General features: G+C 44.2%; 1 protein-coding gene across 15 annotated transcripts in view; it reads left to right on the forward strand.

Annotated features, from left to right (window-relative positions):
- Positions 1-27,302, forward strand: part of dop1a (DOP1 leucine zipper like protein A) — a 555,441-nt gene that overhangs the window by 428,748 nt on the left and 99,391 nt on the right. For 13 of the 15 annotated variants that reach the window (XM_068044706.1, XM_068044708.1, XM_068044707.1 and 10 more), the window contains 4 exons: positions 56-160; positions 7,449-7,515; positions 7,632-7,776; positions 17,920-18,002. In XM_068044706.1, coding sequence (XP_067900807.1) covers positions 56-160; positions 7,449-7,515; positions 7,632-7,776; positions 17,920-18,002 — 400 coding nt within the window. The other 2 variants (XM_068044713.1, XM_068044714.1) reach the window with 2 other exon arrangements.

A 27,302-nucleotide genomic window follows, 5' to 3' on the forward strand; every position in this document is an offset into this window, starting at 1 on the left:
CAAGCTACACTATAAATTAGGAACTTCCTAATCTGATCTGATCTTCCTTTCACAGGATTTCAGTGCAGAATTTGGTAGATAGCTGGCCCTCTCTTTTGACATTGCTGAAAGATTCTATTCAACTTTATCTTCCCCCACCTGGGCAATTCCTCATCCTTGGGTAAGAATGACAACTTTGTTCAGGGCAGGAATTGCATTTTTAAGTCTGAATAATCAAACGTGAACTTTAAAGCTGCTTGTAAATTGGGTTTAGTTGAGTGTTCTGGTTCCAGGTTGCTGGCATGTAGTTACTTTGGGGTTGTTGCTGCCTGCATTAGACCTGTGCCTCCAGAGACGGCAGCCTTACACTTCCGTAGCTTAACCATTCATGAAAAGCTTTCAGCTATGCAGACTGGTTTTGGGGGAAGGAGATGAGTAGGAATGTAGAAAATGCTTGCCTATGCTCTCAATGCTCAGTAAAAGATGTGGAGGCCATAAGGGTTAATCATAGAGTTTAGAAGCAATTGTGAGCCTCTCAAATCCATTGGGATTCTTTGAAGAGGTAACTAATTTGGTGGGCATGGAGTATCAGTTAGATATAATGTACTTATAAGGTGTTCGATTATCTGTATCTGGAGCCATTATAGGCTTATGTTTGTAAAAGTAAAACAGCCAGTTGGACTTAAAACACGTAGTGACTAGTCGCATTCATAACACCAAAATTACTGTACTAGCAACAAATAGCTTGAGAAGAATTATAGGCAATGGCTGGGACTTTATCCAGGCCACGGGGGTCTCGACCTCCGGCAAAAGCGCCGCCGAGAACCCCATGTCGTCCTTCTGCGGGAGGCCTGCCTTATCAAATGCCAATTAGACACAACTGAACTGCAAGGGGCCTTCCACGGGATCAAGGACTGTGGTGACAAAGGTCCCACCATCAGACTGCCAGCCAATCAGAGGCCAGCAGCTCTTTAACTGAGCAGCGTCACTGTGGAGGTGAAGAACCCACCTGAGGCCCAGGAGCGGCCCTGGACTCAGACCACAGGTAGGTCAGGATGGGAGGGGTCTCATGGAGTGGGGATCATGGGGAGGGGGGGGGTATAGGGTTTTGGCAGCAAGGGCAGGGGAGTGGCTGTCAGTGGGCCCACACCTTCCCAATGCCAGGTCCCTCGTTCAGACACTAAGTGCTTTTTAACAAGGCTCACCCCCACCTGCCGCATGTTTTCTCTTGCTGTGCTTCCCATGCGGCGACAGCCCCACCTGCCGCTCAGCTAATTGCGGCGGCGGGATGAGGCCCTTAATTGGGCATTAATTGTCCATTTAAGGGCCTCAGTGGGGGATGGGAACCGGAGCAAAGGATCAGTGGATGGGGTAGCTGTTGAACAGGCAGATACAGAGTGCAGAGAGTCTGTGAAGAAGGTTAGACAGTTGACAGGGCAAAGTTGCAGCCAGTATGATGGGTTGAAGTGTGTCTATTTTAATGCAAGAAGTGTCAGGAATAAGGGTGATGAACTTAGAGCATGGATCAGTACTTGGAGCTACGATGTTGTGGCCATCACGGAGACTTGAATATCACAGGGGTAGGAATGGATGTTGGATGTTCCGGGGTTTAGATGTTTCAAAAGGAGTAGGGAGGGAGGTAAAAGAGGTGGGGGAGTGGCATTGCTAATCAGGGAGAGTATCACAGCTGCAGAAAGGGAGGTTGTCGAGGAGGGTTTGTCTACTGAGTCATTATGGGTGGAAGTCAGAAACAGGAAAGGAACAGTCACTTTATTGGGAGTTTTCTACAGACCCACCAATAGCAACAGAGACACGGAGGAACAGATTGAGAGGCAGATTTTGGAAAGTTGCAGAAGTAACAGGGTTGTTGTCATGGGTGACTTCAACTTCCCTAATATTGATTGGAACCTCCTTAGTGCAAATAGTTTGGATGGAGCAGTTTTTGTCAGGTGTGTCCAGGAAGGTTTCCTGACTCAATATGTAGATAGGCCGACTAGAGGGGAGGCTATGTTGGATTTGGTGCTTGGCAACGAACCAGGCCAGGTGGCAGATCTCTCGATGGGAGAGCATTTCGGTGATAGTGATCACAACTCCCTGACCTTTACTATAGTCATGGAGAGGGACAGGAGCAGACGGGATGGGAAAATATTTAGTTGGGGGAGGGGAAATTACAGTGCTATTAGGCAGGAACTGGGGAGCATAAATTGGGAACAGATGTTCTCAGGGAAATGCACAACAGAAATGTGGAGGTTGTTTAGGGAGCACTTGCTGCGACTGCTGGATAGGTTTGTCCCGATGAGGCAAGGAAGGGATGGCAGGGTGAAGGAACCTTGGATGACAAGAGATGTGGAACAGCTAGTCAAGAGGAAGAAGGAAGCTTACTTAAGGTTGAGGAAGCAAGGATCAGACAGGGCTCTAGAGGGTTACAAGGTAGCCAGGAAGGAACTGAAGAATGGACTTAGGAGAGCTAGAAGGGGACATGAAAAAGACTTGGCGGGTAGGATTAAGGAAAATCCCAAGGCGTTCTACACTTATGATGAACTTCGGGCTTGGATTAGTACCTGGGAGTATGATGTTATTGCTATTACTGAGACTTGGTTGAGGGAAGGGCATGATTGGCAACTAAATATCCCAGGATATCGATGCTTCAGGCGGGATAGAGAGGGAGGTAAAAGGAGTGGAGGAGTTGCATTACTGGTCAAAGAGGATATCACAGCTGTGCTGAAGGAGGGCACTATGGGGGACTCGAGCAGTGAGGCAATATGGACAGAACTCAGAAAGAGGAAGGGTGCGGTAACAATGTTGGGGCTGTACTACAGGCCTCCCAACAGCGAGCGTGAGATAGAGGTACAAATATGTAAACAGATTATGGAAAGATGTAGGAGCAACAGGGTGGTGGTGATAGGAGATTTTAATTTTCCCAACATTGACTGGGATTCACTTAGTGTTAGAGGTCTAGATGGAGCAGAATTTGTAAGGCGCATCCAGGAGGGTTTTCTAGAGCAGTATGTAACTAGTCCAACTCGGGAAGGGGCCATACTGGACCTGGTGTTGGGGAATGAGCCCGGCCAGGTGGTTGAAGTTTTAGTAGGGGACTACTTTGGGAATAGTGATCACAATTCCGTAAGCTTTAAAATACTCATGGACAAAGACGAGAGTGGTCCTAAAGGAAGAGTGCTAAATTGGGGGAAGGCCAACTATACCAAAATTCGGCAGGAGCTGGGGAATGTAGATTGGGAGCAACTGTTTGAAGGTAAATCCACATGTGATATGTGGGAGGCTTTTAAAGAGAGGTTGATTAGCGTGCAGGAGAGACATGTTCCTGTGAAAATGAGGGATAGAAATGGCAAGATTAGGGAACCATGGATGACAGGTGAAATTGTGAGACTAGCTAAGAGGAAAAAGGAAGCATACATAAGGTCTAGGCGGCTGATGAAAGACGAAGCTTTGAAAGAATATCGGGAATGTAGGACCAATCTGAAACGAGGAATTAAGAGGGCTAAAAGGGGTCATGAAATATCTTTAGCAAACAGGGTTAAAGAAAATCCCAAAGCCTTTTATTCATATATAAGGAGAAAGAGGGTAACTAGAGAAAGGATTGGCCCACTAAAGGACAAAGGAGGAATGTTATGCTTGGACTCAGAGAAAATGGGTCAGATTCTAAACGAGTACTTTGCATTCACCGAGGAGAGGGACATGACGGATGTTGAGGTTGGGAACAGATGTTTGATTACTCTAGGTCAAGTCGGCATAAGGAGGGAGGAAGTGTTGGGTATTCTAAAGGGCATTAAGGTGGACAAGTCCCCAGGTCCGGATGGGATCTATCCCAGGTTACTGTGGGAAGCGAGAGAGGAAATAGCTGGGGCCTTAACAGATATCTTTGCAGTATCCTTAAACACGGGTGAGGTCCCGGAGGACTGGAGAATTGCTAATGTTGTCCCCTTGTTTAAGAAGGGTAGCAGGGATAATCCAGGTAATTATCGACCGGTGAGCCTGACGTCAGTGGTAGGGAAGCTGCTGGAGAAGATACTGAGGGATAGGATCTATTCCCATTTGGAAGAAAATGGGCTTATCAGTGATAGGCAACATGGTTTTGTGCAGGGAAGGTCATGTCTTACCAACTTAATAGAATTCTTTGAGGAAGTGACAAAGTTGATTGATGAGGGAAGGGCTGTCGATGTCATATACATGGACTTCAGTAAGGCGTTTGATAAGGCTCCCCATGGCAGGCTGATGGAGAAAGTGAAGGCGCTTGGGGTCCAAGGTGTACTAGCTAGATGGATAAAGAACTGGCTGGGCAACAGGAGACAGAGAGTAGCAGTAGAAGGGAGTTTCTCAAAATGGAGACGTGTGACCAGTGGTGTTCCACAGGGATCCGTGCTGGGACCACTGTTGTTTGTGATATACATAAATGATTTGGAGGAAAGTATAGGTGGACTGATTAGCAAGTTTGCAGACGACACTAAGATTGGTGGAGTAGCAGATAGTGAAGGGGACTGTCAGAGAATACAGCAGAATATAGATAGATTGGAGAGTTGGGCAGAGAAATGGCAGATGGAGTTCAATCAGGGCAAATGCGAGGTGATGCATTTTGGAAGATCCAATTCAAGAGTGAACTATACAGTAAATGGAAAAGTCCTGGGGAAAATTGATGTCCAGAGAGATTTGGGTGTTCAGGTCCACTGTTCCCTGAAGGTGGCAACGCAGGTAAATAGAGTGGTCAAGAAGGCATACGGCATGCTTTCCTTCATCGGACGGGGCATTGAGTACAAGAGTTGGCAGGTCATGTTACAGTTGTATAGGACTTTGGTTCGGCCACATTTGGAATACTGCGTACAGTTCTGGTCGCCACATTATCGAAAGGATGTGGATGCTTTGGAGAGGGTGCAGAGGAGGTTCACCAGGATGTTGCCTGGTCTGGAGGGCGCTAGCTATGAAGAGAGGTTGAGTAGATTAGGATTATTTTCATTAGAAAGACGGAGGTTGAGGGGGGACCTGATTGAGGTGTACAAAATCATGAGAGGTATAGACAGGGTGGATAGCAAGAGGCTTTTTCCCAGAGTGGGGGATTCAATTACTGGAGGACACGAGTTCAAAGTGAAAGGGGAAAAGTTTAGGGGGGATATGCGTGGAAAGTTCTTTACGCAGAGTGTGGTGGGTGCCTGGAACGCGTTGCCAGCGGAGGTGGTAGATGCGGGCACGATGGCGTCTTTTAAGATGTATCGAGACAGATACATGAATGGGCAGGAAGAAAAGAGATACAGAACCTTAGAAAATATGCAACATGTTTAGAGAGAGGATCTGGATCGGCGCAGGCTTGGAGGGCCGAAGGGCCTGTTCCTGTGCTGTAATTATCTTTGTTCTTTGTTCTTATGTGAGGAACAAGAGGATGGCCAGAGTGAGGGTAGAGCCGATCAGGGATAGTGGAGGGAACTTGTGCCTGGAATCGGAGGAGGTAGGGGAGGTCCTAAATGAATACTTTGCTTCAGTATTCACTAGTGAGAGGGACCTGATCGTTTGTGAGGACAGCGTGAAACAGGCTGATATGCTCGAACAGGTTGATGTTAAGAGGGAGGATGTGCTGGAAATTTTGAATGATATGAGGACAGATAAGTCCCCGGGGCCAGGCGGGATATACCCAAGGATATTACGGGAAGCGAGGGAAGAGATTGCCGCGACTTTGGCGATGATCTTTGCGTCCTCGCTGTCCACTGGAGTAGTACCAGATGATTGGAGGGTGGCAAATGTTATTCCCTGGTTCAAGAAAGGGAATAGGGATAACCATGGGAATTATAGACCAGTCAGTCTTACATCGGTAGTGGGCAAATTATTGGAGAGGATTCTGAGAGACAGGATTTATGATTATTTGGAAAAGCATAGCTTTGTGAGGGGCAGGTCATGCCTCACAAGCCTTATTGAATTCTTTGAAGATGTGACAAAACACGTTGATGAAGGAAGAGGTCTGGTGTATATGGATTTTAGCAAGGCGTTTGATAAGGTTCCCCATGGTAGGCTCATTCAGAACGTAAGGAGGCATGGGATACAGGGAAGGTTGGCTGTCTGGATACAGAATTGGCTGGCCCATAGACGACAGAGGGTGGTAGTAGATGGAAAGTATTCAGCCTGGAGCTCGGTGACCAGTGGTGTTCCGCAGGGATCTGTTCTGGGACGTCTGCTCTTTGCGATTTTTTAAATGACTTGGATGAGGAAGTGGAAGGCTGGGTTAGCAAGTTTGCCGATGACACGAAGGTTGCTGGAGTTGTGGAAAGTGTGGAAGGCTGTTGTAGGTTGCAACGGGACATTGACAGGATGCAGAGCTGGGCTGAGAAGTGGCAGATGGAGTTCAACCTGGAAAAGTGTGAAGTGATTCATTTTGGAAGGTCGAATTTGAATGCAGAATACAGGCTTAAAGACAGGATTCTTGGCAGTGTGGAGGAACAGAGGGATCTTGGGGTCCATGTCCATAGATCGCTCAAAGTTGCCACCCAAGTTGATAGGGTTGTTAAGAAAGCGTATGGTGTGTTGGCTTTCATTAACAGGGGGATTGAGTTTAAGAGCCGCGAGGTTATGCTGCAGCTCTATAAAGCCCTGGTTCGACCACACTTGGAATATTGTGTTCAGTTCTGGTCGCCTCATTATAGGAAGGATGTGGAAGCTTTAGAGAGGGTGCAGAGGAGATTTACCAGGATGCTGCCTGGACTGGAGGGCATGTCTTCCGAAGAAAGGTTGAGGGAGCTAGGGCTTTTCTCATTGGAGCGAAGAAGGATGAGAGGTGACTTGATAGAGGGGTACAGGATGATGAGAGGCATAGATAGAGTGGATAGCCAGAGACTTTTTCCCAGGGTGGAAAGGGCTATCACCAGGGGGCATAATTTTAAGGTGATTGGAGGAAGGTTTCGGGGAGATGTCAGAGGTAGGTTCTTTACGCAGAGAGTGGTGGGTGCGTGGAATGCACTGCCAGTGGTGGCAGTAGAAGCAGATACATTAGGGACATTTAAACGACTCTTGGATAGGTACATGGATGATAGTAGTATGAAGGGTATGTAGGTAGTTTGATCCTAGAGTAGGTTAAAGGTTTGGCACAACATCGTGGGCCGAAGGGCCTTTACTGTGCTGTACTGTTCTATGTTCTTAATTGGCGGCGGGGCGAGAAGGCCATTCACAGGCCTTCCTGCCCTGGACTTAATTTCGGCAGATGTGGGAAGGTGGCGGGGTCCCCCCCCTCCATTATCCTACCCGCTCATATATTCTCACCGCTTCCAAACCCGCCCCCAGGGGAGAGAATAAAATTTCCCTTTATGTGTGTAACTTTGTAAACAGTCATCTCTTAACCAATACTGATTGACTGGTTATTTATTTATTGAACCTTACCCGCAAAAAAAAATTCAAAAAGAATTAATTAGCTGCCAGGCCTTTTGGGATGTGCCAAGTCTTTTTAATAATATTTTGTTCTTATCTTGTGACTTTAGAGTACTTAATGAGTTCATCATGAAAAATCCCAACCTGGAAAACAAAAAGGACCAAAGAGACCTGCAGGTAAGAGTAATTTTATTTGATAAATCTGGTTTGATTAATTGATAAATCAATCATGTTACATCTATATTATGCTAATGAGTAACAATTATGGCCTGTTCTTGCTTTTGGTTTTCTAGGATGTCACCCATAAGATAGTGGAGGCCATTGGAACCGTTGCAGGCTCCTCTTTGGAGCAGACCACTTGGCTAAGGAGGAACCTAGAAGTAAAGGCTTCTCCACAAATCCTAGTGGAAGGAAGCAGCATGGAAAGAGATGTTGAAGGTGTGAATCATTCTAATAGCTATATTAGATGCCAAAACCATCAATGGAACAGAAATATTAAAGTAGAGCTATACTCTTAGTGGTGTACGTTGGTTCACCAAACTAATTCCTGGGATGGAGGGATTGTCCTATAAGGAAAGATTAAATGGATTGGGCCTTCATTCTCTGAAGTTTAGAAGAATGAGAGGTGATCTCATTCAAACATACAAAGTTCTTACAGGGCTTGACTGGGGGAGCCCAGAACCAGGGGACACAGTCTCAGAGTAAGAGGCAGGCCATTTAGGACTGAGATGATGTAGAATTTCTTCTATCAGAGGGTGGGGAATCCTTGGAATTCTCTGCCCCAGAGGGCAGTGGAGGCTCAATCTTTGAGTACGTTCAAGACTGAGATTGATGGATTTCGACATATTAAAAACATCAAGGGTTACTGGGTTAGTGCAGGAAAATGGTGTTGAAGTAGAATGATCTCAATGAATGGCGGAGCGGGCTCAAAGGGCTGAGTGGCCTACTCTTATTTCTTGTGTTCTTGTAATAGAATGCTAATTGTGATTAGCTGGGGAGGCATTAGATACTCTCCTGATTGATTAAGTAGGCAATAATCTTCAGTGGCAAATGAAGATCCAGCCTGCTAACATCACAGTATAACTGTGTAAAATGGATACCAACCATTCCTTGTTCATAAATAATCTTCATCTTCAAGGAAAAAAATAAACAGGAGAGTTATCCTGAACTTGGAATTCATTTAACTTGAGATACCATTATGTAATTCAGCTGTAAATAATTTCTTTTAAATTAAAAAAACTTGTTTAGCAACAAAATAAATAGATTTTGCAATCAACTATGAACAATCAGCACCAGCTGTTCATTACGCCTACAGCTGCCCATAGACTTTGTGGGCTTTTGCGCAGCAATTTAATCATCAGGAGTCCAATACATTGCAGGATCCTATACAGAGAATCTTGGGACCTGTTAACCAATCGGATTGTAGAATCCTTTCTGAGACATGCGGAGTCAAAACAGAGTGTAAATTAGAATGTAAATTGGAATTCAACATAAAATCATGTATAGAAAGCAAAATAGAGAGGAAAAGAAAGACGGAATTAAGAGTGAGAGAGATAAAAGATAAAAGTCTGAAAAACTTTTAGGGCTGGGTTTTACCAGCCCCTCGGCATTGGAGATCATCGCGGCGAGGCCCATAAAATGCTTACAGGAGTGGCCCACCACGACCCGTGATACTGAGAAGGCCCCGCCGCAGTTTACCGGCGGTGCCGGGACCTTTGTGCAGCTTCCCTGCCGCTCGGCGGCAGCACCCCAATTAAAATTGGTAGGTAAATTGGCTATTGTAAATTGCCCCTAGTGTAGGTAGTTGGTAGGAGAATAGTGGGGATGTGGTAGAGAATATGGGGTTAATGTTCTTCTTCTTCTTTGGCCTCCTTATCTCGAGAGACAATGGATAAGCGCCTGGAGGTGGTCAGTGGTTTGTGAAGCAGCGGCTGGAGTGGCTATAAAGGCCAATTCTAGAGTGACAGGCTCTTCCACAGGTGCTGCAGAGAAATTTGTTTGTTGGGGCTGTTACACAGTTGGCTCTCCCCTTGCGCCTCTGTCTTTTTTCCTGCCAACTACTAAGTCTCTTCAACTCGCCACACTTTAGCCCCACCTTTATGGCTGCCCGCCAGCTCTGGCAGACGCTGGCAACTGACTCCCACAACTTGTGATCAATGTCACAGGATTTCATGTCGCGTTTGCAGACGTCTTTAAAGCGGAGACATGGACGGCTGGTGGGTCTAATACCAGTGGCGAGCTCGCTGTACAATGTGTCTTTGGGGATCCTGCCATCTTCCATGCGGCTCACATGGATTAGTATAAATGGGTGGCTGTTGGTCGGCACAGACTCGGTGGGCCGAGGGGCCTGTTTCAGTGCTGTATCAATAAATAAATAAAATATGTAAAGCACTTCAACATGTGGATAAGGTAGTCAAGAAGGCATGCGGCATGCTTGCCTTTATCGGTCGCGGCATAGAGTGTAAAAATTGGCAAGTCATGCTGCAACTGTTCAGAACCTTAGGCCACACTTAGAATATTGCGTGCAATTCTGGTCGCCACTCTACCAGAAGGATGTGTAGGCTTTGGAGAGGGTACAGAAGAGGTTTACCAGGATGTTGCCTGGTCTCGAGGGTATTAGCTATGAGGAGAGGTTGGATGAACTCGGATTGTTTTCACTGGAACGAAGGAGGTGGAGGGGTGACATGATAGAGGTTTACAAATTTATGAGTGGCATGGACAGAGTGGATAGTCAGAAGCTTTTTCCCAGGGTGGAAGAGTCAGTTATTAGGGGACATAAGTTTAAGGTGCGAGGAGCAAAGTTTAGAGGGGATGTGTGAGGCAAGTTCTTTACACAGAGGGTGGTGAGTGCCTGGAACCTGCTACCGGGGGAGGTGGTGGAAGCAGGTACGATAGCGACGTTTAAGTGGCATCTTGACAAATACATGAATAGGATGGGAATAGAGGGTTATGGTCCCCAGAAGTGCAGAAGGTTTTAGTTTAGACAGGCATCAAGATCGGCGAAGGCTTGGAGGGCTGAATGGCCTGTTCCTGTGCTGTACTGTTCTTTGTTACGTATCCCGCCTCCTCTCGATCCACACTTCTGCATTTTATGTTGAACGGGCAGCCATTACCTGCCGTCCCGTTTACGAACCTGAGAAGCCAACGGGACATCAGAAGCACGAGTACTCGTTCACAGTGAAGGTAAGTCCAGATTTACAGGGGTCTGAGCTCTGCATACTTGAAGGGAGGTGGGAGGGGGAGATTACAGGGGACAAAGCTCTGCATACTGGAAGGGAGGATGGGGGGGGGACTACTGGAGGCAAAGCTCGTGTGTGTGAAGGAGCAATCTGTGTGGGGAGTGTGCCAGAACCGGCAGGAGTGTAAAGGTTATTTGATTGGTGGAGGCAATCGATGCAGCTGGTAGAATCTTCATGTGGTCATGTTGTGACATTCTTAATAAGAGCAAGGATGGGCCATGCCATGCCACATAGTTGATCCAGATTGACAGCAGTCCCGCTCTTCAATAGTGAGGTAAGTATTTCTTTGGCAGTTGTCAGGAAGCAGGTGCTGGGGAGCTTTAAATAGGGCCCCTGCACCTGCTACACAGTTGACAATAGGTCCCTCACTGCGCCGGATCTCCCACCTGTCCCTACGTAATGTGAGGGGGCGGGGGCATGTCGCTGACTTCAAAGTGGCCGCCGTGATATGCGGCATGCTAATAAAATACAGCCCTTAATGTTTTTAACATACCCAACAATAATTAAAAACTGAAGGATGGAGACTCCAAGCTTATAAAAATAACTTTTCAGTCCCAGAGAGGCTGTTTGGTTAAAAGTTCACTCACAGTTAAATGGACTAGCCCTTTTTCTTTTTCTGCCATGTTTAGTAAGTACCACCACTTTATGTCCTTCATGTGTTTGAATGCTGAATCTCTTGCCAAGATACAGGTGCCGGGAAGCTTGTGGAGGAGCAGTCAAATTGTATCGGACCCCTGATGATTAAATTGCTGCGCAAAAGCCCACAAAGTCGATGGGCAACTGTAAGCATAATGAGCGGCTAGCGTTGTCTGTTCGTAGTTGATTGCAAAATCTATTTATTTTGTTGCTTAAAATCAGTTATTTTAAATTTAAAAGAGATTACTTACAGCTGAATTACTGTTGGAGAAAATCCAGATTGTGCCCAATTGTTGAACAAATTCTCCGGACTCGGACATTGAGAACAAACACTTTATTGCATGATATCATGGGGGAGCACACCTTACCTAAAGACGGTCCAGTGCTACTCCAAAGAGCTACAAATCGCCATGGACTTATATAGTATAAAAGAAGCAGAGCTAGCAGTTTCACAATTAAGCATAGACCACAAGACAACCACAAGACCGCCTACAGCTCTGTGCCCTTTGCAAAGTCCGAGGTCAGTAGAGCGTTAGTTCGAGCATAACAAGCTATTGTTCCCTATTTAACGTACACGCTCCAGGTACTATATTTGGCCGTTACTTCTGGCTAGGTTGCACAAACATGATAAAAGTGGAAGAGTCAGTAACGAACAGTCTGCGTTCACTTCCCCAAAATCCATCATGAGCTCTGTCCCTTCCTAAGCCAGATGATTGTGGTCAGTTGCTCTGTCTACATTTCCTGACCATTGGTTAGGTTAGCTACAAGCTGCGTCCTGTTTTTCTATTTCTACAAAGTTAAGTAATAATTAGCAAAGCTCAGAAAATTCTCCAACAATCCCTCCTTTTATCATACCATGAAAACACAATATCATCGTATGTGGAGGGGAGAGGTATTTAAAGTAGTCATTGAAGCATAATATCTTTCCTGCCATTGCGCTGTACCAGCCGCAAGGCCAAGCTAGCAATACATAACTGATTAATCTCAGCTTAAATGTCCCCATAAATTCTGTTCTTAAAATTCTAAAATTCCATTCTCACAGTCCCCTCTTGACTCTTCTACAACCCTTTTAAGAATCCTTCCCTTGATCCCACCTAGGTGCCTTTAATGGTCTCTATTGTCTAGAAACAGCCTTCAACACCCAGAGGGGTCGCACTCAATACGTTGCCTGCTTATATCACAAGGGGGCAGTGGGAACTCTGTAAAGGCATAAGTTTTGCAGGGGCTTCAAATACTTGTTTACAACATAAAAGGTGGTACACTTGTACATTTACCATCTCATTTAAGCATCACTGTTACATAATCGATTGAACAAACATAATACAATTTCATAAAGCACATTGATCATTCATTAGCTCACTTTAAGTATATTTGAAAAGGTTATACAATTACCCCTTTTATGGCTTAACTATTTGTCTCTCCTTTTACAGAGCAAGTTCGAACACTAATTGCTTTTCGGGTAGCTGTCCAACCTGTTGCAGTGCCTAATTAATTTCTTACGTTGCCAAATTAAGTAAGTCACATCTAACACCATGATACCGAAAACCACTATCAGGACATGGGAGATAATTCTAAACCAGGGGTGTATCTGCACGTCTGACCCCCAGTTCCATAAGTTCTCCTGCCAGGTAGAATCATTTATCTCGTCAATCTCATCTTGTAGCATCTTCGACTGTTGTTCCAAATTGTAGTACACTACAGCAATGACTTCTAGCTGCTGTCTCTCTTTACCCAAGCGTGTGGGCAATGGCTGAATAGTATATTCATAGTCCCGGAGGTAATTTGTCAAATCCTCCTTAATACTTTCTGTCACAGTTATCGTTTCTGTCTTTTGTTTATGTATCTCTGCTAACTCCATTTTCCCTACTCGGGTTGGTATTTGTGGGTTGAACCAAAATGTACTGTTGCTCACCGGACAAGTCCGTTTATGTCCATACTGGTACTCCTTCGCTGTGGTGGTTAAGCAATATCTCCCCTTTCCCATATAGGCCACATGGGTTAGTCCTGACAATGCTTTCCTAGTTTCCATGGTGCAATTTACAGTGGTATTAAATCCACATTTTGATTCTGCCAATTTATCTAAAGGATGAGGACATATGATCACCTGGTTTTCCAGACTTCACTTAGACATTGGACAATGTTGTTCCAATTACTTCTTTTCCAATTTCGATAACATAGGGTAAAATATCATTGTATTTTATGTAATATTTTCCCCTTATCATTTTCTCATTACCAAATTCCTGTCTCAACAATTGTTACAGTAACACCTTGTACAACTCTCGGGTCTTAGGGCACCAGCCAGGTAGCTGGATATCTGAGAAAATCAATATTACCTGTACCAACTCAAGCTTTGTATTATCATATACAATTTTATTAGGTTTTATTATCGCAAGTCCATCTTCTAGTCCTGTAGTCAAGGCAGGGCAAGGGAGACCAGTCACTTGTGGCTGTTGGGTCGTAACCTTACTCGTCGGTAATTTGGATGTGGGGTTAACCGTCGGGTTGTTGCTTCTTGTCTGTTTAATCTCACAACCTGAAATAGGAACTGTCCTTTTTTTTTATCTTAGAACTTTAATATCTTGCTCCAGGGGGAGTTCGAGGATTGTCTGCACTCACTTTTGCTCTGTCTCATGCTTTCCCTGTGTTATTACTATTCCCAAATAAGAAACCTTTTCCTTCATTATCTGTGCCATTTTCAGCTTAACTTTCACTCTAACCTTCTGAAGGAAGGTGGAATATCGATGGATTATTATAAAATCCCTGGGAGAGACACGTCCAGATGTACTCCTGTCCCTTGAACGTAAATGCAAATTTATATTGACACTCTTGTGCCAACTGTATGGACCAGAACCCATTGCTAATGTCCAACACAGTAAACCACTGATTTGCTATTTTCTAAAACTTTGATTGTCCTCTTAAATATCAGATAGATTTCCCTTTGAGTGCTTTAAATAACCACTCATAGAAATTAAATTTTGTTTATTGATTCCAATTTCTTATGCCCAGACTTGGTTGTACTTTTTGTACGTTCAGGACAGAAGCGCTTGCAACTATCTTTCCTTCTAAAGATGCTATGATATTTGATGTCTGCAATTAAGTTTTAAATTCTCAAAGCTGCTGGATCTCCTGTTGTGGCATCAGTTCTCATGTGGCCTTGGAACCTGCCGTCACCTGCTTAAAAAGAATCCATTGTGACTCTGCCCCTGAGCCCAATGGGTTAATTTGTCCAATTCTATCTGTCAACTTAGAAATGTAAAATTTAACAATGTCCAATATGTATAAATTTGACTCTCAGCAATGCAAAAAGCTGCAGCGGGTTAAGTTCTTTGTTTGTCTCCAAGGGGGCAGAGCAAAACATTCTCAGCTACGTCACTTTACGAAACCTTTCTTTTCTGATCGAAAAGAAATATCCATTTTAAATTTTTTCAATCCTTTTGGTATCCTTAGGGTTTAAAAACAACAAAATCATGTGTAACATTTTCAATTTCAAAGGAAAGCATCTCCATCAGGAAAGACAGCATTTTAGATTAAACTCCAATTGTTTCCAAACTTTTAGTATCTCTTGTAAGAGGTTCCTAATCCAAGGATTTTATAACAAAGATGATTCCAATTCACTGCAATAATATTTAAAAATCAAAACTGCCGATGTTATATGAACGAGTCTTGTGTCCGGAACTTAAGACTCCTCCAAAACATGACATAATAAACTTGAAAGTTCATTGTTGCAACAAATGACATTTCCAGTTCTTCAATTTAACAGGTCAATTAACCTTAACAGTATTAATTCAATTCAGACTTATTAACTTATAATACTTATAACTACACACAGAACAGAATAGCACGTGCTTATTTTAAAAGATAGGTAAATTACGTCATTTTTCTTGCTCTTTCTTCAGGCGCCTTTTCAAGTGACTGTAATAAAACCAAAAACTAAAGAAAAAGTTATTTAACATTCTTACAACAAAAGACTTAACACTAGGTCCTTGCACAAACTTTAATCTTTTTAAACAGACAGAATCTTTCCTATATCTCCTTTGTTTATTTATCTCTCCCTTAAAACAATATAACAGTCAATAAAACATGTCTTCAAATTTAGACTGTAAAATAAAACAATAGCAGAGTTTCCACTTAAAACAATGTTCCAAACCCCAAATTAGATTTCTGCCAGACATCTTCAGACCTTCAAGGCTGAAGCTTATCCCTCAGAAAATTGTTCATTGCCTTTTCACAGTTGCAAAACCAACTAAAAATAAAACTTTAACTTAAAATATAATTCAATTTTATATCCCATTCCTGGGTGCACAACACTAAATCGAAATGAACGCACTCAACAATCACTTTTCACACTCACTCAATTCCAAACAACTTAATAGACTCATGCTTTTAACATTAAAGCCAGACAACAAAGATTTAACAACAGTCAGTTCGACAGAACACAATCTGTACAGAACACAAACTGTAAAACCCAGATATTCAATTCATTCGCGGAAGCTTCCGACATTCTCACAGTCGAATCAAAGACACAGTTACTTGTTTTTACTCTAAAACATACCTATCTTTAAAACACATATTTACTGTGGCGCTTCTGCGTCTCCTTCGAGGGGGCAAACGGACGTCGGTCGCCTTTCTCCAGAGGACATGGTTTACTTGTCCCCAGGGGCAACCCTTCCTTCTTGGAAACCGTTGAGTCCACTCTTACTTCTACTTTCTCAAAACCTTCTAAATTTATGAGTTCTTTTCTATGAATCAAGTAGCATTAAAACAAAGGAAAACAAACAAGACACAACAAAACGAATAGACACAAGGATACGAACAGGCGCAGTTAATGTTAAATTCTCAAGGTCAGCTAACCGGCACACCCCTGTCTCTCAGGCCAACGCTCTTTCGTTCTCCCTCCGTCCCACAGCCTCTCTCTCTGGGGCCAGATTCCGGCTCGTGTACTCAGGAGCAACGATCACATGCCTATCGGGTCAATTTGGTAGTTTAGTTACAGCCCCAGTCATTCACCATCCCAGATGGTTGTCCTAACTCCTTTTGTCCCACAGCCTCTTTACTCCACCTGGTGGAGGAACAGCTCGTGCAAACTCAAATTAGGATCACCAAATTCCCGGAATTTGGTACTACTGCTACACCGAATTCGCCACATTTTACTGGATTTTCTACTTATCTCCTTTTCAACTTCCCTTCGCGGAATTTTAGATCTTTTCTGATCAGGTTTCAGCCAATTCTTCCTTGACCCCTCTAGTCCCCCTCTCCCAGTTATCTGGCCTTCACGTGGGGCCCAGTCGCCCTCTTAATTCCGGCTCAGGCTGGGTGATTGAGACACAAGGGTCGCAGAAAAGTTGACTTACCCCTGATCCTGTCGATTAGTTTTTTCACTAGGTTCTTTTGGATCCCGTGAATTCAGGGATCCTGCCGACTACGCTAAACTGTTGGAGAAAATCCAGATTGTGCCCAATTGTTGAACAAATTCTCCGGACTCAGACGTTGAGAACAAACACTTTATTGCATGATATCATGGGGGAGCACACCTTACCTAAAGGCGGTCCAGTGCTACTCCCAAGCGCTACAAATTGCCGTGGTCTTATATAGTATAAAAGAAGCAGAGCTAGCAGTTTCAAAATTCAGCATAAACCACAGGACAACCACAAGACCGCCTACAGCTCTGTGCCCTTTGCAAAGTCCGAGGTCAGTAGAGCGTTAGTTCGAGCATAACAAGCTATTGTTCCCTATTTAACGTACACACTCCAGGTACTATATTTGGCCGTTACTTCTGGCTAGGTTGCACAAACATGATAAAAGCGGAAGAGTCAGTAACGAACAGTCTGCGTTCACTTCCCCAAAATCCATCATGAGCTCTGTCCCTTCCTAAGCCAGATGATTGTGGTCAGTTGCTCTGTCTACATTTCCTGACCATTGGTTAGGTTAGCTACAAGCTGCGTCCTGTTTTTCTATTTCTACAAAGTTAAGTAATAATTAGCAAAGCTCAGAAAATTCTCCAACAGTTACATAATGGTATCTCAAGTTAACTGAATTCCAAGTTGAGAATAACTTTCCTGTTTATTTTTTTCCTTGGAGATGGTATTTATGAACAAGAAAAGGTTGGTATCCATTTTACACAGTTATACTGTGATGTTAGCTGGCTGGATCTTAATTTGCCACTGAAGATTATTGCCTGCTTAATTAGGAGAGCATCTAATAGCTCACCCGCTAATCAGAATTAGCATTTTATCACAAGAACACAAGAAATAGGAGCAGGAGTAGCCCATTCAGCAACTTCCTGATTTCTGAATTTAACATGCAGACAAAAGATGTTGCTTTCCAATTTAGTCCTTAATGGTTATCGCTGATAGCCTCTCCATTATTCTTATTGCAAAATCTGGACCATTATGTCTCTAATGTTTGTACACAGTGGTTTGCAGGACCAGTGCAGTGGTGTCCTGGGCTTTCAGTTGCGTTAAGTGTGTGGTCCAAAGAATTGTTAAGGAATGAATAGGAGGAAGTAGAAATGTATCCTTGTAACTCAGACTGGCAAAAGTCCGTGGTCCTCAAATGTCAATGAGAATAATTAATTTTCATCCAAAAATTAGATGAATCCCTACAATACGTATTTTACTGGTTTTAATTGGTTTTCATGAAATTTTCAATTCAAATGTTTTTCTGGCTGTTTTGTTAATCCTCTTCTGATCTTTTCTGACCTGTCCAGATATTATGTCGACCCCAGTGATGGAGACGTCCAATATCACACCTTCTGTGTACAGTGTGCATGCACTGACCTTATTAGCTGAGGTATGAAAACTCTACACATCTTGTTTAAATATTTGTTCTCTTCACACCTTCATCCCCCAAGCACTCCCACACCCACATTTCCAAGTTTGCCGACGACACAAAGCTGGGGAGGAAAGTGAGCTGTGAGAAGGATGCAGAGAGGCTCCAGTGTGATTTGGACAAGTTGGGTGAGTGGGCAAATGCATGGCAGATGCAGTATAATGTGGATGAATGTGATGTTATCCACTTTGGTTGTAAAAACAGAAAGACAGATTATTACATGAATGGTGATAGATTGGGAAAGGGGGAGGTGCAACGAGACCTGGGTGTCCTTGTACACCAGTCGTTGAAAGCAAGCATTCAGGTGCAGCAAGCAGTTAGGAAGGCAAATGGTATGTTGGCCTTTGTTGCAAGAGGGTTTGAGTACAGGAGCAAGGATGTCTTACTGCAGTTATACAGGTGATACCACATCTGGAGTATTGTGCGTAGTTTTGGTCTCCTTATCTGAGGAAGGATGTTCTTGCCATGGAGGGAGTGTAAAGAAGATTTGCTAGGCTGATTCCTGGGATGGCAGGATTGATGTATGAGGAGAGATTGGGTCGACTAGGCCTATATTCACGAGAGTTTAGACAAATAAGAGGATCTCATAGAAACCTATAAAATTCTAACAGGACTAGACAGGCTAGATGCAGGAAGGATGTTCCCGATGGCTGGGGAGTTCAGAACCACGGGTCACCGTCTCATGATGCAGGGTATGCCATTTAGAACCGAGTTGAGAAATTTCTTCACTCCAAGAGTGGTGAACCTGTGGAATTCTCTACCACAGAAAGTAGTGGAGGCCAAGTCATTAAATATATTCAAGAAGGAGATAGATATATTGCTCGCCGTTCACTTAATCTGCCAGGTAGGACTAAATTGTAGTTATGCATATGGTAATGAGTATTCATAGAAACGTAGAAAATAGGAGTAGGAGTAGGCCATTCGGCCCTTCGAGCCTGCTCCACCATTCATTATGATCATAGCTGATCATCCAACTCAGTAACCTGTTCCCTCTTTCACCCCATATCCTTTAATCCCTTTAAACCCAAGAGCTATATCTAACTCCTTCTTGAAAACATACAATGTTTTGGCCTCAACTGCTTTCTGTGTGGCAAATTCCACAGGTTCACCACTCTCTGGGTGAAAAAATTTCTCCTCATCTCAGTCCTGAATGGTTTACCCCGTATCTTTAGACTATGACCCCTAGTTCTGGACTCACCCACCATCGGGAACATCCTTCCTGCATCTATCCTGTCAAGTCCTGTTAGAATTTTATAGATTTCTATGAGATCCCCCTCATTCTTCTGAGCTCCAGTGAATATAATCCTAACCGACTCAATCTCTCCTCATACGTCAGTCCCGTCATCCCAGGAATCAGTTTGGTAAACCTTCTCTGCACTCCCTCTATAGCCAGAACATCCTTCCTCACATAAGGAGACCAAAACTGCACACAATATTCCAGGTGTGGCCTCACCAAGGCCCTGTATAATTGCAGCAAGCAAGCCAAGCATGGTAAATAAAGTTGGTGAGCTGCAGGCACAAGTGCTTATTTAAGTGAATGAAAATCTGCAATCCGCCATCGTGCTGGGGGAAATCCAGAAAGCCCCAAACCCGCTGCCGACTTAATTCCTCAAAAATATCCCACAGTCGGAAATTCGACAAAACACCTCCTGTCTAGTTATATCACCCTGTTCGCCACCAAATCCGCCACAGCGGCCAGCATAACATTCCCTCCGTTGACTCTGTTTCTCGCTCCATAGATGCTACCAGATCTGCTGAGTATTTCCAGCATTTTCTGTTTTTAGTACCTCAGCTATAACCTTCGATTCTACAAGAAAAGCTCCAAATTTTGCCCATAATCGGCCCCGTTCTTCTTTTGAAGGTTTACGTTTATTAAAGACTTTTGGGGTCCCGTTTATGTTAGCTGCTAATCTGCTCTCATGGACAATTAGGGATGGGTAATAAATACTGGGCTTGCCAGCAACACCCACATCTCATGAACGAATATAAAAAAAACCTCTCTCTTCGCACCTGTTATTCCCTTTTCTTGATCTCCTCTCCCTCTTTGTCCTTTCCACTGTTACTGTCCCAGCAAGTACTTGGATAACTGAAGTTCCTCCATTATCACTCCTGTTCAGTACCTGCTTGCAAATTTGCTCCTCTATCTCCTTCCTACTATTTGGTGGCCTATAGTATGCACCCAGCAGCATAACGGCTCTTCAATTGTTTCTTAATTCTCAACCAATAGATTCTCAATTACCTCATCCCTATATTTATTTTATTTTATTTATTTATTTAGAGATACAGCACTGAAACAGGCCCTTTGGCCCACCGAGTCTGTGCCGACCAACAACCACCCATTTATACTAACCCTACAGTAATCCCATATTCCCTACCACCTACCTACACTAGGGGCAATTTACAACAGCCAATTTACCTATCACCTGCAAGTCTTTGGCTGTAGGAGGAAACCGGAGCACCCGGCGAAAACCCACACGGTTATAGGGAGAACTTGCAAACTCCGCACTGGCAGTACCCAGAATCGAACCCAGGTCCCTGGAGCTGTGAGGCTGCGGTGCTAACCACTGCGCCACTGTGCCGCCCCCACTACGCCACTGCGGAATATCAAAAGAAAATCAATACTGCCACCCGCACTGTTATTTTTCCCTTTTCCATTCCTTTCCTGAATACCTTGCAGCTAAGAATATTAAGTTCTCAACCCTCCCCTTCTTAAAGCCAGGTTTTTGTTATTGCCACTAAATCGTAGTCCCTTGTGGCAACTTGTGCCTGCAGTTCACCAACTTTATTTTCCATGCTTACATGCATTTATGCACATGCATTCCAAACCAATTTCAGACTGCCTCATTGTTCCCTGTCTGATCTGTCCTATTGCTGAACTATTCTTTACTGTCCTCTGTGCATCTTGTTTCTCCTCTTTAATGTTTCATCCAGGTGCCCATCCCTGCCAAATTACTTTCAAACCCCCCACCTATAACACTAATTAACCTCTCCACGAGGATATTTGTCCCATATCTAATGAGATGCAACCCATCTATCCTGAACCGATTCCTACTGTCCCAGAACTGGTTCCAATGCCAAATGAATCTGAAGCCCTCTCTCCTGCACCATTTATCTAGCCAGCCATTAGCCTGTTTTCCAGTACTATTCCTATGCTCAAGAGCTTGTGGCATTGGGAGTAATCTGGAGATTACTACCTTTGAGATCCTACTCTTTAGCTTCCTCCCTAGCCCCTGAACCTCTGACTGCAGGACTCCACTCTTTTCCTTCTTATGTTATTGCTTCTTACATATCCACAAACATTAATTTACCTAATCTCAGTCTTGGGGAGCTGGTAGATGTTCAACAAATTCCCTTGAGGAATAAAAATTGCACTGGAAAAGTGGTACAACCATGGCTAACTAGATAGGTTCAGTATTCGATGAAAAGAATTAAAGGATTAAAAGATGAGGCTTACAATGTTGCCAAATAGAGTAGCTGAGCTGCGTTGAATGGTTGATGTTGATGGTGAAGATGCATGTCGGCTGAGAGGGTGGTGGTGGGTTAGATAGTACTGTGTGAAGATATTTGGCAAAGTCCTCAAGGGAAGGATGAGTGCTGTCAATGTCGGGGAGCTGTGGGGCAAATTGAGGGTACTGGCCAGCAGAGGGAACAGTCACAGTTAGTGGGGGCAAATTGATTCTGTCGGGGGGAAGGTTCATATGGAGGGGAACAGGACTCGGCAACAATGGTCAGTTTGATGTCAGGAGGTTCAAGTATTAGTAAAAAAAAAAAATAGTGCTAGGGAAATTAATGGGGTTAAAGACTGACAAATCCCCAGGGCCTGATAATCTACATCCCAGAGTGCTAAAGGAAGAGGCCCTGGAAATAGTGGATGCATTGGTGGTCATCTTCCAAAATTCTATCGACTCTCGAGCAGTTCCTATAGATTGGAGGGTGGCAAATGTAACCCCACTATTTAAGAAAGGATGGAGAGAAAAAAACAGGGAACTACAGACCAGTTAGCCTTACATCAGTGGTGGGGAAAATGCGAGAATCTATTATAAAGGGTGTGATAGCAGAACACCTGGAAAACATAAACGGGATTGGGCAAAGTCAGCATGGGTTTACAAAAGGGAAATCATGCTTAACAAATCTACTGGAGTTTTTTGAGGATGTAACTGGTAGAATAGATAAGGGAGAGCCAGTGGATGTGGTGTATTTGGATTTTCAGAAGGCTTTTCATAAGGTCCCACATAAGAGGTTAGTGTGCAAAATTAAAACACATGGGATTGTGGGTAATATACTGGCATGGATTGAGACTTGGTTGACAGACAGGAAACAGAGAGTAGGAATAAACGGGTCTTTTTCCAAGTGGCAGGCAGTGACTGGTGGGGTACTGCAGGGATCAGTGCTTGGGCTCCAGCTATTCACAATATATATTAATGACTTGGGTGAGGGAACTAAAGGTAACATTTCCAAGTTTGCAGATGACACAAAGCTGGGGGGGAATGTGATTTGGACAAGTTGGGTGAGTGGGCAAATGTATGGCAGATGCAGTATAACGTGGACAAATGTGAGGTTATCCACTTTGGTTGTAAAAACAGAAAGGCAGATTATTATCTGATAGATTGGGAAAGGGGGAGGTGCAACGAGACCTGGGTGTCCTTGTGCACCAGTCGCTGAAAGCAAGCATTCAGGTGCAACAAGCAGTTAGGAAGGCAAATGGTAAGTTTGGCCTTCATTGCAAAAGGATTTGAGTACAGGAGCAAGGAAATCTTACTGCAGTTTTATAGGGCCTTGGTGAGACCACATCTAGAGTATTGTGTGCAGTTGTGGTCTCCTTATCTGAGGAGGGATGTTCTTGCCATGGAGGGAGTGCTGAGAAGATTTACTAGGCTGATTTCTGGGATGGCAGGATTGACGTATCAGGAGAGATTGGGTCGACTAGGCCTATATTTACTAGAGTTTAGAAGAATGAGAGGGGATCTCATAGAAACCTATAAAATTCTAACAGGACTAGACAGGTTAGATGCAGGGAGGATGTTCCCGATGGCTGGGGAGTCCAGTATCAGGGGTCACAGTCTTAGGATACGGGGTGTGCCATTTCGAACCAAGATGAGGAGAAATTTCTTCACTCGGAGGGTGGTGAACCTGTGGAATTCTCTACCGCAGAAGATAGTGGAGGTCGTCATTAAATATATTCAAGAAGGAGATAGATATATTTTTTAATGCCAAAGGGGTCAAGGGATATGGGGAGAAAGCGGGGACTGGGTACTGAATTATATGATCAGCCATGATCGTTTTTGAATGGCAGAGCAGGCTTATAGGGCCGAATGGCCTACTCCTATTTTCTATGTTTCTAAGGGTAAGAGGGCATGTCAGTAGTAATGGGAGTAGGAACAGGGGTCAGGGATGTCATAAATACACTGATTACACTGTGCACGGTAACCGGGAACTTGGCTGTTGCTGCTTTCCCCTGGGAGTCCATCCCCCCAACAGTATCCAAAGCGGTATATCTATTTGAGAGGGGGATGACCACAGGGGACTCCTGCACTGCCTGCCTGCGCCTACTAGTCCGCCTGGTGGTCACCCATCCCTTTTCTGCCTGTGCAGCCATTACCTGCGGTGTGACCACCTCACTAAATGTGCTTTCCAAGACGTCCTCAGCATTGCAGATGCTCCACAGTGAATCCACCCGCAGCTCCAGCTCCGTAATGCGGGTAGCCAGTAGCTGCAGATGGATACACTTCCTGCACACATGGTCATCAGGGACACTGGAAGCATCCCTGATTTCTCACATAGCGCAGGAGGGGCATATCACGGGGCTGAGCTCTCCTGCCATGACTTAGCCTTCGGTTAATTAGTTACTCCCTTAATTAAAAAATACTAATTACATTAGGGGCCTTGTTCTACCCACTGCCATCTAAAGTCCTTAATAAGCTACACAAAAAAGCCAACAAAAAAAACTTTCCCCTTTTGTTTAAGATATTTAAATGCACTAATAGCAGTGACTCACCAATTAATCACCTTGCAGCTCTCCTCTGACATCACTGTTGGCTTTTTTTTCTTTTTTTTTCCAAAACTCCGGCGCGTGGAAGAGTTCCTCTTTGCTCCCGGAAGGTTTTATTGGTTATTAACTGTTTGAAGACAGTTAGTGTTTTCCTGCTAAGGAGAAAAGAAATCACCCAGCTCACCACCTTTTCTACCTTTCTGAAGAAATCCTGCCAGGATCCAATAGGGAAGAGCAAAGAAATTCCTGGTGCCATATAGCTCCTGAGGAGCTGAAAAAAATCCTCCGATTCAAGTGTGTGCTGGCAGAAAAACATTTCTCCTAGAAAGCCTACTAGAATAATTCTCGACATTTTCAGAATGGAGTACTTCTGAAACGATCCCAGTGACCTGTCTTCGTATACCTGGATGCCAGACCAAAAAAGGGACAACTGACTTCCTTCCATATCTTCTTTCTTTTTTTCATGAAGAATTAGCAAGTATTTGGCCAAAGTAATATTTCTTTGTCTTTTTTTTGTAACAGCAGAGTGAATTTCTGTACTTTTTCCAGTGGGTGTAGTGGGGAATTTTTAAAAAACAACGTTCATATTTTAATCAGTGTTAATGCTTTACTTTGTCACTGGTTAAGTCTTGTTTTATAATAAACTGATAATTTTGTTACTTGTTAAAGAAACCTGGTTGGTATATTTTGTTCTGAGGTTAAAAAAAATAGAGTATATGATTGGCTGTGTCGGTAACCGGGTAAAGATTTAAATAGATGTCGTGTCCTGTGGAGAAGTGGAACGAGAAAAGACAGTGCACTCCTCCTGCCTTGGTCATAACAACACGGATTGCTTCAGTATCTGAGGAGTTGGGAATGGTACTGAACACTGTGAAATCATCAGTGAACAGACCCATTTCTGACCTTATGATGATGGGCAGGTCCTTTATGAAGCAACTGAAGAAGGTTGGGCCTAGGATACTACCCTGAGGAGCTCCTGCAGCGATATCCTGGGACTTAAATGTTTGGTGCCAACGACCAATACCATCTTCCTTTGTGCTAGCTATAACTCCAAACAGGGGAGAGATTTCTCCCTTGTTCCCATTGACTTCAATTTGCCTAGAGCTCCTTGATGCTACACTCGGTCAAATGCTGCCTTGATGTCTACCTCACCTCTGGAATTCAGCTCTTTTGTCCATGTTTGGACCAAGGCTATAATGAGGCCTGGAGCCGAGTGGCCCTGGCGGAGCTCAAACTGAGCATTGGTGAGCAGGTTATTGCTGTGTAAATGCTGCTTGATAGCACTGTCGATGACACCTTCCATCATTTTGCTGATGATCGAGACTAGGACAGTAATTGGTCAGGTTGAATTTGTCCTGCTTTTTGTGTCCTGCTCCTATGTTCCTAGGACATATCTGAGCAATTTTCCACATTGCCGGGTCGATGCCTGTGTTGTAGCTGTACTGGAACAGCTTGGTTAGGGGTGAGGCTAGTTCTGGAGCACAAGTCTTCAGTACTGCTGCTGGGATGTTGTCGGGGCCCATAGCCTTTGTTGCATCCAGTGCCTCAGCCGTTTCTTGATTTTATTTTATTCATTCATGGGATGTGGGCATCACTGGCTAGGCCAGCATTTATTGCCCATCCCCAGTTGCCCTTAAGAAGGTGGTGGTGAACAGCCTGCTTGAACCGCTGCAGTCCATGTGAGGTAGGAACACCTACTGTGCTATTAGGAAGGGAGTTCCAGGATTTTGACCCAGTGACAGTGAAGGAACGGTGATATAGTTCCAAGTCAGGATAGTGTGTGACTTGGAGGGGAATTTGCAGGTGGTGGTGTTCCCATGCATTTGCTGCCCTTGTCCTTTTAGTTGGTAGAGGTTGCGGGTTTGGAAGGTGCTGTCTAAGGACCCTTGGTGCGTTGCTGCAGTGCATCTTGTAGATATCACATCGAATTGGCTCAAGACTGGTATCTGTGATACTCCAGACCTCAGGAGGAGGCCGAGATGTATCATCCACTCGGCACTTCTGGCTGAAGAATGCTTCTTTTGCTGTGATGTGCTAGGCTCCTCATTGTGCATAGGGATATTTGTGGAGCTGTCTCCTCCAAGTCGTTGTTCAATTGTTCACCACCATTCGCGACTGGATGTGGCAGAACTGCAGAGCTTTGATCTGATTCGTTGGTTGTGGGATCACTTAGCTCTGTCTATCGCATGCTGTTTCTATTGTTCAGCTTGCATGTAGTCCTGTGTTGTATCCTCACCAGGTTGGCACTTCATTTTTAGCTATGCCTGATGCTGCTCCTGGCATGCTGTCCTGCACCCCTCATTGAACCAAGGTTGATTGCTTGTCTTGATGGTAATGGTAGAATGAAGGAGGTTACAGATTGTGGTAGAATGCAATTCTGTTGCTGCTGATGGCTCACAGTGCCTCATGAAATGCTAGATCTGTTCAGAATCTATCCCATTTAGCACCATGGTAGTGCCACACAACACGATGGATGGTATCCTCAGTATGATGCTGGAATTTCATCTCCGCAAGGACTGAGCGGTGATCACTCCTACCACTACTGTCATGGACCGATGTATCTGCGACAGATAGATTGGTAAGGGCAAGGTCAAGCAGGTTTCTCCCTTTTGTTGGTTCCCTCAGCACCTGCCACAGGCCCAGTCTGGCAGATATGTCCTTCAGGACTCGGGCAGCTCAGTCAGTAATGGTGCTACCGAGCCACTCTTGGTGATGGGCATTGAAGTCCCCCACACCATATTAATAGAGGCATAGAGTACAAAAGCCAGGAAGTTATTGCTAAACCTTTATAAAACACTGGTTAGGCCTCAGCTGGAGTATTATGTTCAATTCTGAGCACCACTCATTAGGAATGATGCACAAGCGATTTACCAGAATGGTACCAGGGACGAGGAGCTTCGGCCTTGTAGGGAAGACTAGAAAAATTAGAGTTATTCTCCTTAGAGCAAAGAAGGTTTAGGGGAGAATTGAGCAGTATTCAAAATCATGAATGGATTTGATGGAGTAAATAAGGAGAAACTGCTTCCAGTTGCAGAAGGGTTGATAGCTAAAGGACAATTTTTTTTTATTTATTTAGAATTACAGCACTGAAACAGGCCCTTCGGCCCACCGAGTCTGTGCTGACCAGCAACCACCCATTTATACTAATCCTACATTAACCCCATATTCCCTACCACCTACCTACACTCGGGGCAATTTACAATGGCCAATTTACCTATCAACCTGCAAGTCTTTGGCAGTGGGAGGAAACAGGAGTACCCGGCGGAAACCCA

The sequence above is a fragment of the Heterodontus francisci genome, chromosome 13 (genome assembly GCF_036365525.1).
Source record: "Heterodontus francisci isolate sHetFra1 chromosome 13, sHetFra1.hap1, whole genome shotgun sequence".
Lineage (NCBI taxonomy): Eukaryota > Metazoa > Chordata > Chondrichthyes > Heterodontiformes > Heterodontidae > Heterodontus > Heterodontus francisci.